General features: G+C 46.3%; 1 protein-coding gene across 3 annotated transcripts in view; it reads left to right on the forward strand.

The window, feature by feature from the left end:
• The window catches only part of PAMR1 (peptidase domain containing associated with muscle regeneration 1), a 36,288-nt gene that overhangs the window by 7,726 nt on the left and 15,421 nt on the right, over window positions 1–13,141 (forward strand). For all 3 annotated transcript variants that reach the window (XM_071745026.1, XM_071745024.1, XM_071745025.1), the window contains exons 4-6: window positions 5,394–5,508; window positions 6,806–7,023; window positions 10,298–10,405. In XM_071745026.1, coding sequence (XP_071601127.1) covers window positions 5,394–5,508; window positions 6,806–7,023; window positions 10,298–10,405 — 441 coding nt within the window. The remainder of the gene's footprint in view (window positions 1–5,393; window positions 5,509–6,805; window positions 7,024–10,297; window positions 10,406–13,141) is intronic.

The following is a 13,141-nucleotide window of genomic DNA, read 5'->3' on the forward strand; positions in this document are numbered from 1 at the left end:
GAATGAGATGAAAACAGAGTCTATTTTTTCTACTCTGTTCTGTCACTATTCTACATGCCTTAGTCTTGTCTAGTTTTAGTAACTGATTTTAAAGCAACAATTGATTTTAAAGCAACTTTCCCAACAGTGACCATGATCATTGAGGAGGTGAAAGCAAATAAAATAAATGTCTTCAAACAGTAGAATGTGGGGGATCAACAAGTTTCACCAACAGGGCTAATTCACCCTTGGTGCTTTGGAAGTTGATAAACCGAGTCCCTTCCAGTTTGTGGTGTGATTTCTGGTAGCATTTTAAAGCCCTGTTTGCTTAGAGTTCCCCTGGCACTTTTTATAAGAGCAGAGTGAAGAAAGAATCAGTAGCTCATCTAATCCTTCTCCCCTCTGTCTGAGTAGGTAAAGTTGCCTACAGTATGTTTCAACCTGCTCTGAGTGCTTGTGTTTTAAACCAAATTTGGACATTTTTGCAGTGCTGGAATTTTGCAGTGTTTTGTCTTATCCTGTTTCTCCTGCAACTTGCTCTTTTGAGGGAAGCAGTGTGACACTGAGGATGTGATCTGGTTTGTGTGTTTCCATGGAAACTTCAGAGGCAGAGTAGGATGGGGCGGATAGCAAAGTTTTGTCTTTCACTGTTAAAAAGGAGCAGGGGGGACAACTGTGATCCCAGCATAGTCCTGAGTTCCCATGCTCTGTCTCTCGTGGTTGCCCCACTCGGTGCACCCTGCGTGACACGGAGGCTGCAGTCAGGATGCTGCTGCAGGCTCAGGGCTGGGCAGGCAGTCAGGACGTGGCCTTTTCCCCTTGGCTGTGCCAGCTGCCAGCCTGAGGCTCACGCAGCGTGTTCGGGAGGGCTGAAGAGGAGGCGTTTCTCTCCTCTACCTGCACACACGGCTGTTCGCAGCCTGCCCACGGCACCTCGCCAGCACAAAGTGCCGATAAATCCCGGGGACAGAAGGGAACTGAAGCAGAGGAATGGGGGATGTCACCCTCACCCTGCAGACGCGGTGCCCTCTGCCAGCGGGCACAGGGCCAGACACTGCTCTGCACACCCCGCACACCCCGCTCCGAGCCCCGCAGCTCTGGGCAGCAGCTCCCGGGAAGGAGAGCTCGTCCTGGCAGAGCTGCCCTCCCCAGGTACCCCCAGGTTCTGCCTCCTCCTGCCCAGGGAAGCCCATCTCTGCCCCGCACTGCTCCCGGGACACCTTACCTGCAGACCGCACACCTCTTGCCCGGGCACGGAACCTCAGGGCCGGCGGAGCTGTGCGGGGAGCGCGGAGGTTCGGCCGAGGACCCAGCGGCTCTGAAGAGCTCGGAGCTTTGTCTCCCTCTGGCGGCGTGCGGGAGGCGGTGCGGCGGAGTGCCCGCCCAGGGCCGGGGTTGCGTGGGGTGGGAGGGCGGGCGAGTCGCCGTCACCCGTGGAGCGTTCCCGTGGCGAGCGGCTCCATCCTTTCCCTACCCACCCGGCCCGGGCCCTGCAGAACCCATCCGGCCCGGCTCGGCCCGGCGGGGTCTCCTGTCCCGCAGCGCATCCCGCGCTTCTCCCTCTTGCTCCGCCGCTGCCCCCCGCCCCATCCCGCACCGCCGCCACATGAGCGCCAGAGGGCACCAAAGGCCCCGCCAGGGGAGGCGCCTCCAGCATCCCGCTCCCCACCCCGGACACGCGTGGGAGGCACGGGGGGTGGGGATGGATACCGGGATGCAGAGGAGAGCACAGGGTAGCCTATGAGCGGGATATTACACACCGCACCCCCGGGGTGCCCCCTCTGCCCCTGTGGGTGGGCGGTGGTGTTACAGCCGTGGGGCAGTGGTCAGGGGGCTGCCCGTAGTCAGGAGACCCCGGGAGCAGTTCCTGGGAGCTGCCCGCAGGTGATGTGGAGGGTCCTGGCAAGGAAGGTGAGGGGCTGTCCCGGTGGTACCACCCACTGGTTGCAGGGACACAATCAGATCGTAGGATAAAAAGAAAAATGCTACTTGGTAGTCCGAAGGAATATTATTACAAAAAAAAACCAAACCCCAGCGTTGAACAGCATTTACTGGGTACTGGGATATTTCCTAATGGGACTCTTTATTGGATTGGACTATCCCTAAAAGGCACATCAGTCTAAAACCAGCAGAAAAAAATTACTCTGAAGGACCCTTTCCTCCATACCCTGCACTCCAACAGCCTTTGTCAACCTCTGATTCACAGAATTAGAGAATTGTCATGGTTGGAAAAGACCTCTAAGATAGCCATGACCAACCATCATTATCCCAAATATTTAAAAATATCTCACCATGCCCACTAGAGCATGTCCTGAAGTGCCTCATCTGCACGTTTTTTAAATACCTCCAAGGATGGTGACTCCACCACCACCCTGGGCAGCCCATTCCAACACCTAACTACTCTCTCAGTAAAAAAATTCTTCGTAATATCTAGTTAAACCTACCCCTATCTCCAGTCCTATCATTATTTGCTTAAGAGGCCATCACCCACCTCCCTGCAACCTCCTTTCAGGGAGTTGTAGAGAGCAAAAAGGTCTCCTCTTATCCTCCTCTTCTCCAAACCAAACATTCCCAGTTCCCTCATTCTCTCCTCACAGGACTTGTTCTCCAGACCCTTCCCCATCTTGGTTCCCCTTCTCTGGACTCTCCCAGCTCCTCAATGTCCTTCTTGGAGTGAGGGGCCCAGGGCTGAACCCAGCACTCGAGGTGCTGAGCACAGGGACAGCATCACTGCCCATCTCCTGATGGCCACACCACTCCTGATACAAGCCAGGATGCTGGTGGCCTTCTTGGCCCCCTGGGCACACTGCTGGCTTATGTTCAGCCAGGTGTTGACCGACACCCCAGGTCTTTTTCAGCCTGTCAGCTTTCCAGTCACTCCTCCCCAGGTCTGTAGCATTGCATGGGGCTGTTGTGCTTAAAATGCAGAATTGTCAAATTGCTTAAGAACTCATATTCCATCGAAGTGGAGAAGGTGGTGTCATCTGGCAGCTGTCCTCAGCCTTGCTGTCCAAATATGTTCTCTCAGACAAGCAACAACACTTGTAGTTTTAGAGACAATTAGAACATTAGTGTTCATTAGAACAATAGAAATAGTGCAAACATTAGTGTTTCTGTGCTGTAGCACTGGCACAGCAGACAGCAAATTCTTACTGGAGCTGTCCTCAGGGGATTCTCCTCTCTCTCTATCAACCCACAGGTCCATGTGGGCTACAACTCAGAGGTCTCCTGATATATTTCCTTTTCTGTTAGTAAAAAGCCTGAGAGGAAATCTTACTGTGGCCCTGAAAGCTGGTTTTTTTTGTTTTGTTTTTTTTTTGGGGAACAGGAACGGAACAAGGATGTTGATGCCAGTGGATTATTTTTTTTGTAAATGAGGCAGAAATTGCCAGCATTTGTGTTTCAGATGTAAATTATTTCTGATCACTTTCCAGGTCTCCCACAGATTCAGAATGGGAAAAGACTCCCTTTGATCAACTGATGATTGAACTCTTGGTCTGGGGAGTCACTCTAACTTATGCTACAAGGGCTGGAGATACAAGGGCACAGATCTGATGTGATCGCAAAGGTGCTTTGTGTGGAGAAGGTACTTAGCAAATCTGAAAACGTTCTTTTGGAGGCAGTCATTGAATGCCTCCTCTTTAGCCTCTGGACCACCTGCTTTGCTGGCCAAACCTACTTCCTTAGCACCAGTGTTCAGAGATTTCAGGCTGTACCACTGCAAACAGAAAAGTGCATTTAGTATGCTGTGCACACAAGTATCTCTTTGCACCAGTTCTTTCCCTTTCCTTTGTTAAAGGCATTGGAAACTCAAAAGCCCTTCAGGACAAAAGGGAAGCTTTCTTTGAGGTGGTCCAAGCTCCCTGTCAAATGATTTGAAATTTTCTAGTAGCTTTGTCTCAGACTGTTTTTTGAGGCAGGAGCCAGCAGCAGCACAAGGTCCTGTTTCTTGCTGTGGGAACATTACCATGGGCACCACAGCAGATCCTGCTGTACTTGCTGCATCCTAATATCCTTGCTGAGCACAGTCATTAATCCTTGCCTTTTACAGAGGGAAATGAGAGCCACAGAGAAGGATAAAACACATTTGAGGAACTCTTCTGAGCAGGATTTCGGTTTCCTTGGGTCTTGCTTAATTAAGGGTAACCAAGGGTAAATAGACAAAGGGCATTTCATTTGAGCAACACTTTCTTAAGAAGAAAGAGGGGTAACTGCCCTGCAGGTTTCACATTTCCCCATACACTAAATGCAGCAGGACTGATTTCCAGACACTAAGATAAATGGGAGCTGCAAATGCTTGGTACTTCAACCAAATCAGGACACTGTCACCTTCTTTTACCAAAGGAAGGAAGAGCTCTGACAGAAGTGTTAAAATCCACTATTTCAGTAGGAAGCTGTTATCCTGTGTTGCTGGTTGAAAGTTAAGGGTTCCTCTTTGGAAACAGATGGAAGGAGCAGGGCTTTCTCTTGGACTAATGAGGCTAAAAGAAGCAAGAGGGTTGCTGTGGAGGTCTTTGGGGTCATTTGCCTATTTACTTATCTTCATTAAATGTGATGTGCAGCCTGTCAGAGTCTCCTGGTTGAGTGATGCTGTTAGACTCAATTACTGTTTCTGACTTGTGGATACAGTCTCATGCCTCAGCAAAGCAGGAGAAGGCTCACCAGGGATTGTAGCCATGTGTTAGACTCCATTTGGAAAGATGTACTCAGTCCTGTTTGGTGTGTAATGGCTTAACAGTACATATTGCTAGCACTTGCATTTACAGATCACAGAAGGCTCTACAGAAGTTACTAAACAACTTTCCTCCTTCCACAGAAGAAAACAGCAATAGCCATGTTTTATAGCTGGGGTAAGGGAGGGGTTACTGAAGGTGAGAGAACTCTATGGGCTAAAAACATTCAGCATCCAAAATGAGGAATTAGGACAACTATCCCTGCCTAGGGGCAGCTGCAGGATAGCCATGAAAATGTATTTTTTCCTCAGTGTGTGACCTTTTCTGCTCTTTGTTCAGGTCATTGTCCTCTGATAATTTTTTTCTAGCTGGGCACAAATAGCCAGAATACTTCATCTTATTCTGCTGATATTGCACACTGAAGCACCTTGCACAATGTGGTAAAAAGCTGAGAATGACACAGGTAGAGCAGTACAGAAGAAGAGGAAGGAAAGAAAATAACATGAAGGGATGAGAGGAAATATATGTGTTATATGGTCATTGGTAGAGGAGCTAAGATGGTTACATGCCTCCATCACAGCTCTTTATAGCATTATGTGGCTGTCCTTTTTTTATATACTTCCTTGTAAGAAATACTTCCTAAGCCATGCTGTCTTCTCATTCCAGTGGGTTTTTTTCTACATTTATTTTTTCCTCTTGAAGGTCGCTTACACAGATTTCTTTTCTCCTTTTGCCCTTCAGGGTGTGGGCAGGTTTTTCGTGTTTCTCGAGGTCAGATTTTGCTGGAGGGTTACCCCCTGAATGCAAGATGTGAATGGACTATTCATGTTCCAGCTGGATTTAACATTGAATTAAGGTGGGTCATGCTGTTTTAGCCAGCACTGGTTTCACATGGACATTGGGGCATGTGGATAACCAAGAGTCAATGAATGTCAAGAGCTGGGAGCCCTGGGGCAGTGAAGGTACTGCCACTGCTTTACATTTGGTACCTCAGCTCTTTCTCCAAGTCCAGATTGTGGTGGACAGTCACTCCACTCCTAATACTTTGCCTTACTTTCCTATTTAGGATAGCTGGATGCTAAGGAGATTTTTTTTGAATATTGGAGAAAATAACCAAGAGACCTCTCTAGATGTCTCATCAAGACCTTAACACTAAAGCACCCAGTGTTTTCTGAAGGGCATACCAGGCTGAACTAAGACTAATTCTTTGAAGAAAGCTGTAGGAACAGCAGGAAATAATCTGCATTTTTGTCTTGCCTCTTCAGACTGTGAGATCCAGCAGCAGGTCCAAAATTTGTCTCACCGTTTTGGTGTCAAAATACAGTCTTTGCAAATCAGTATTGCAATGGGCAATGTGTGACATTTAGCCAAATCCTAAATAAATATCTGCAACCTTAGGAGTTGCAGTACACTGCAAGTTTAATTTACAAAATATTCTGCTGAACAGTTAGTAGCATGGCCTTTCTTCTCATTCTGCTGTACCAAGGCTGAGTCCAGCACCATTGGCCCTTGCTTATTCTCCAGATGCACTTGGTGTTTCTCACTCTGTTTCTTATATTCTGGTGCTGGCCCACTGAATCCAGCCAGTGGCATATAACATTGCTGCTGATGAGCCAAAGCCTCATGCAGCAGCTGGATCAAAGATAGGAAAGAGACATTGTGGGAAAAGGTGTTCAGTATTTCCATCCTGCTCATATTAATGTTCCTTATTTCTGCCCTCAAATGAAGGGCAAGTGCCAGACATTGAGGATTTACTACCATTTTGCTTTCTAATATGAAATGTACTATAGTGTTTTGGATTCCTTTTCTCTAACAATTTTGGCTGCTTCTGTTACATCCCTGAGTTTTCCCTGTACCCCTCATTGCTAACTTGTGAAAATCACAATGTGAATATGTTAAGGACCTGACAGATGTGAACAGGCTACATGACTTCAGTTCAGACTGAACTGAAGTGGTGCCACTGAAACATTCTCCTGGAGGAGCTGTGTGGAGTTGGACTGGCTCCCCAGGGTGATGAGATGAAGTGAGGGGGACTTCCTGTGATTAGGGAACTGTTGGTTCATTGAGAAGGGCACTAACATAACCCAAATAAGTCAGGGTCAGGGTGTACAGGTGAGAGTATGCAGCCTGACCATGTGTCCTTGTTCCCCAAGATTTTCCATGCTGAGCCTGGAGTTTGACTACATGTGCCAGTATGACTACGTGGAGGTCCGTGATGGGGACAACTTGGACAGCCGAATAATTAAGAGATTCTGTGGGAATGAGAGGCCACCTCCCATCCGAAGCACAGGCTCTTCACTCCATGTCCTTTTCCAGTCCGATGGATCCAAGAACTTTGATGGATTTCATGCCATCTTTGAAGAAACTACAGGTAAAATAATCCAAAACATGCCGCTCATAGTTAGTAATTCAGTTTCACTAATCTCTCTTCATTAAAAACGTGCATGCTGTGTTGCCAACAGCAACAAAGGCAGTGCAGGAAGATTCAGATGCTTTCAGGTGACATGTGAATGCCTTCTAACAAAGTCTGAATTCCTTCTACCTGTGTGAAGGAGCAACATGTCAGCCAGCAAAGAAAAGATGTTGCTTTATGAGACTTTTCTGTTTAAATCTGAGAACTAAAAGCACAGAAGGAAATAGAGGAAGGGGCATGTGTGTATCCAGTTGCAGAATTGCTCAATGCTGTGTGTGGGAGCAGAGTCACTGTCTCAGCTAGCAAAAACCTGATCCAAAGGCTCATAGTTGCCTCAGAGAAAATGCCTTGAAATGACTCTTGTTTGGGCTCATGTGTCATACCATTAGGGCTTAAGAGACAAAGTGTGTAAAAGGACAGATTATTTTCTTTAAGAAAAAAAAAAAAAAAAAGAAAGAAAAAAGGAAGAAAAAAGGAAAAAAAGGAATAATTTCCCATTCTGTGATTAACTCAGTGTTAAGAATGACAGAAGCAGGGCTCAGAATTCCTGTTTTTGTTAGTACTCAGTGCTTGAGTCCTCCCACTGCTTTCCATCGTTTTTTTCTGGCTGCAAAATAACACTGAAAGCACAGTTGGCTCCTCATTTTGCCATTGCATAAGAAGCAGCCTCTGTGCTCTTCCTGGATATTCCTTGTTTTGCGATACAGAAAATTTTGTTCAGATCTACCCACAGTACCCTGGCAGAGAAGGCTACTGAGAGTGTGCAGCTTTGCCATAGATAAACCCTGCAGGATCTGTAACCCACCAGAACTTCCTTCCACACATCCTTCTGATCCACATTTCATGATGTCATCCAGGGTATATCTGGCTCAGGAATTTTAGCCAGTTTATGTAATCCTTATATAAAACACAAACTTGGAGTGGATCAGTGTTAACAAGGACCAGGGGTGTAACCAGCAGCCTGCAATGTGCATGCCAGTGGGTGCAGAGCTTATGCCATTTCTCAGCCCTGTTCCTGGGATGTACCTGTTAGTAACACAGCAGGAGCATTAGCAATCCAGAGTGTGGCTGGGCTGGGAGCAGGAGAGGTGATAGAGAACAAATGAGTGTGCTGAGGGCTCTGTACAGGGAGGCTGGCAGCACTCAGGGAGCTAACGCTTTCCATATGGTGGGAGCTGAATTGATTCTGTTTTCTCTGCCCAAGAGGGAACACTTCACATTCAAACACTGCTGAGCACTTTATTTCCGCCCCATTTTTAGTGGTAATTATTCCTGTGCTGTGTGGCTGTGAGGGGGGTAATCCACACACAGCACCTTGCAAAGGGCTTGTGAGGAGGTCGTTGTGCACTTCATTGTGAGGCTGCTCTAACCTCGTGTGGAGCTGCAGTGAATGGGTTCTGAAACACCCTCAAGTGTCTCTTTCTGTGAAAAGTTAACCTGGCCAACTGGACAGTTTTGGGGAAAGAATAAAGCATGCACGGGGTAACACAGAATTGAAAGTAAGGCCAGCACAGAATCAAGAGCTCTGGCAGCACATTGCAAACTGAAGCATTTCCCCTGAAATTTCCCTCTGTGCACAGCACTGCAAAAACACTGAGGTCCCCAGAAGAGATTGCACAGAGCTTGCTAGAGAAGTTCCCTGTGCTGCAGCTGAAAGCAGCATCAGCAATTGTGCACACTGAATGTGGGCCAGGCCATGGAGGTGATCTGATGTCCCCAGAACCATATGGTGTGATGGAGAGGAGTGAAGAAGTGTCTTGTGCTGTCAGAACTGAATTCCTTCCTTTTCTGTCTTCCCTTCATCTGAACTCTGTGCTGGCTCATTAAGTCCCAGCTTGCTGAAGCACTGGCACTGGCTGCCCAGAAGCTACTGGTTCCACTACCAGAAAGGTTTTGATTGATACAAAATCAGCTACAAAGTCTGTATCCCCTTTAGGGGAGGTCACTTTGTGTGCAGTTATTAAAGGACCAAGGCACACAACTTGCTGTGCTGCCTGGTCTGGAAGCCATCCCATGGCAAGTGTCGGATGGGAACCAGTAATTGTCAAGAGTGACTGGAAGTCATGGAACAGGCTTCAGATGAGAAGAATGGGGGTCCAGATGGGGAGGCATCAGGGTTTGTTAGGAATTAGATACTTGCTGGATGTAATTAGATTAAAGCCTATTCTGTGTTTCAGTAACACTTCACTTTCTGTACCCCCAGTTGCTGACACAGCACAGGGACTTTAACCTTTTGTAGCACTGTCCCAAGTTGTTTGACTGAAGCCAGGAAATCAAGACTCCTTTAAAAAGAAAAATATTCAGTGCTCTTGAGTTTCAGGCACTTTCAAGGACAGTATCTGGCACTTATTCACTTGATTACTTTTACAGAATCATGAGACAAAGCTGGGACAAGGACTGGCTTCAAACCAGTGATTACAAAATTTCATTCTGTCCAGGCTTTTCTGCTTCTCTTTCCCTTTCTCAGTAATATTTAAATCTTAAGATTTTAGCTCAACTTTCTGTCTGTTAGAACCCACACTCAATTTGGAAAATTATCTAAGTAGAAATTATTTCTTTGTATTTTTGACAGTAAATCGTGTTCTATTCACTCATCTCCCCTGAGAACAAAAACAAAAGAAAAAAAAAAAGTTTACACATTCTGATATTCGTGTATGCAAATCTATACAGTTTGATATGTATCACTGCCAGACTTGTGGTGTGCTTCTCCAGCAGACTTAGAGTCATCATGCTCATTCAGAGCTTCCTGAACCTAACACCAAACAAATCTTCCTCAGGGGCAAAGCAGCTCCTAAATCTGGCGTGACAAGATCCCAGAAAACCTGCCAGAACCATGGATCCCAGAACTTATCTCTAATCTCTGGGATGAATGTCAGGAGAAATCTAGGTTGATATTAAACTTCTTTAATTTAGGCTAACCTCTCAACACTAGTGGAATTTGATGTAAATTATTTTTCTTCCATAAACCTTTCTGACCAATTGACAACAGTTAAAGGAAAATGGTAAGAGTAAGTGATGAATGCTGGGAAAAGAAGTGCTCATCCCTATGAGAACCCCTCTACAGTAAATAAGACAGACAGAGGGATTTTGGACATGCATTAAGCCCTATGCTATGTCTTCCTCACTTTTAACCAGAATATGTAATTTACCCCAAGACACAACATCATGAGGAAAAATATATAGGACACCCAGCCTATGACAGACCATGAATGTTTTTGCTCTTCTTTTATAGCTTGCTCTTCATTTCCATGTCATCATGATGGGACATGCATTCTAGACAAAAGTGGTACCTACAGATGTGCCTGTCTGGCTGGCTACACAGGGAAGCACTGTGAAAACTGTGAGTACAGGCACTCATGCAAAACTGTAAAGCAAATGCTAACCAATAGAGTCAGATCTTTCCTTCTTTCTTCTACCCTAAAATACAATAAATAGAAGCCCTAGAGACCAGCAACAAACGTCTTCTTATGCAGAAGTGTGCTTTGTTATGATGATACAGTTAGTACTGAAAATTCATTCATATTTTAAATATTTGGGTTTCTTTCTGATCTTGAAATGAATTTTCAGTATACCTGCATAGCCCTCCCAGTGACCCCTCAGCCATACTGACATGACTGAGGTCAAAACCGGGCTTTCCTGTATGTCCTCTGTGGATTTTAATGCAAATAATCCTGCAATCAGAGGCACTAAAAATACCTCAAAAATTAGATCATGTTCTCTTAGCCTGCAATACCCTGAAACAGAGCAGCACCTTCCTCCAAAGATGCATGTTAGGGGAAAGGCAACAGGCTGACTAATGGCCTCATCCTGCTGCTCTGAACACTAAAAAGCTCCCACTTAAGTACCAGCTTGAACAACTACTTATTCAACTCAAAGTAAGAAAGGTCTTTTCCAAAATCTCAGTGTTGAGTTTGTCTGCTGAAGATGCAGCTGTAGAGTAAGAGGACTGCTGGTACCCCATGGTACCTCCTCTGCTTCCCCTCCTCCTAGGAAGGGGTGTTCTGACTCAAGGGTCCTCACAGGGCTTGCTGGCCCCAAAGCAAGAGACCTTGACTTCATTCTGCCCTGAAATTTCCTGTTTCAGACAAAGCCAGGCAAACTAGCCTTCCCATGCAAATAAGAGGAACTTGTTCTGAATGGGGAATTTAGGGTTCAGATCTGATTTCCATTTTTATTCTGTTTCTCACTCCTGTCTGCCAAGAGGAGGTTTGTTCTGCATCTTAATGAAGGATCTAAATCCAGCTGACTAAGCTGTATAAATGAGCTCCATGCTGTAGCCTTTGAAGTTGCTAGTGCTGGCCTTACTGTCTCCCAGCAGGGCTCTGAATGGAGTTTCCAGGCCCTTCCCAACTGCTTCCAAGCCCTTCCATCCTTCTTGGCCCCCTGCAACTGTGACTTTGGCTGGTTCTTCAGGATTCTCTCACTCTTAATGGGCTGACTGACTGAAAATTAAGATAGGGAGAAACCCTTAATGCTCCTACACCTCCTGTCTTGTTCTGATATGGAAGAAATGAGCTTAGCTGTCAGTCTGCACACAGGCTGAACAGACTTTTAATAGCAGGAGAGTCTAGGATGTGGCACCAGTCCCTTTGTCCATGGCTTTGATTTACCAGAGAGTAAAAACCTTTTATTGCAGGGGAGAAGTGTGCTAGGACAAGGGTTAGCAGAGCTTGTTGGGAGAGCTTTGAACTAGATTTGAAGGGTGAGAGCAATGAAATGGGGCTTGCCAGAGGTGCCTGGGTGTAGTAGCTCAGCACTCAAGGGGCACCATGATGGTGGTTTTGAGAACCAGAAGTCCCAGCACCTCTCAAGGGTGAATACTGCATGCTCAGCTCCCTCTCTGAAATGCCACCACACCAACACACAGAGCATGGGGATGAACAGGAAAATCTGTGTGCAGCTACAGGGCCACGATCTCATTGCTGTTCCTGAGCCATTGTGGGACAGGTCCTATGGCTGGAACCCTGTCATGGGTGTCTGTGTCCTTTGTAGGAACAGATAGGAAGCAAGGCAGGGTGATGGAGATGCAGTCTGCCCCCTGAGCAGCTGGTGCTCTCTGCTGCAGCATGGTGTGGTGCTGCTTTCCAAGGGACACCCTGAGGAATTTATTCTAAATATTGGTTTTCACCTCTGATAGAGGCAGTGAATGCTGAGAGTTGTTAGGATTTCACTCCTTCTGATATCCCAGGCACAAAGAGGTCCAGTTGTATTGTTAAGTAGGCCATCCAAGTACAGAAAGGTATCCAGAGACATAGCTCTCTGTTGGTTAAGAACAATGCTGATAAAGATCAAGTGGCTAATTGGAAGCAACAACCTCCAAATTGCCTCCAGATAAATAGATCACAGTAGGTGATACATGTATATGTCCTACATGGGTAGTAGGTGATCCACATATTTCCACAGTCTCATTCACTGGCGCAGGGAGCTGGAAAGCATCAGGGGTGAGGCAGGAAGAGAGTGAAAAGATTTGAATTTATGTAGGGGTGATGTTATAGTTTTGTGTAATTATTTCTAGCTGGTGGAACCACTGCAAAAGTGAAGAGGCCCAGAGAGCAGGACTGAAAATCTGTCTCTGATATGTGGGGTTGGTTGATCAGCTGCTCTTGTTGCTATTTTCTTTGGTATTTCCAGGACTAATGTGTGGACTGGCAAAGTGCAACAATGAGAGGAGATTTGAACTTTAGGGACTTTTTCATGGGGGATAAATTAAGGCAAAAAATCTTTGTGATGAACTGTCTGTCCCACCATTTTGGCATGAGCTGTGGCTGTGTGTCCTGAGGTACAAAGGAGCCTGGAGGGTTTCCTTTCATTGGAAACACAAATGAGGGCAGAGATATTTTATCCAAAATCCTTCCTGGGAATGGAAGGTACTGAAATGCAGTGGGACTCTTCTGGGGAATAATTCTTGCTGCCCCTCTAGGATTTGTATTTGATATTGAGGCCAGTTCCAAGTGACATTTAGGCACCTCTTTGCTGCTGAAGTCACCATGACATGGCACCTCTGTGGAGCTGGCTGTGAGTACCTTAGCCTTGCCAGCTCATGTCTGTGATAACACAGGGGTTAAGTGACAGCTCT

This window comes from Heliangelus exortis, chromosome 5, assembly GCF_036169615.1.
Source record: "Heliangelus exortis chromosome 5, bHelExo1.hap1, whole genome shotgun sequence".
NCBI lineage: Eukaryota > Metazoa > Chordata > Aves > Apodiformes > Trochilidae > Heliangelus > Heliangelus exortis.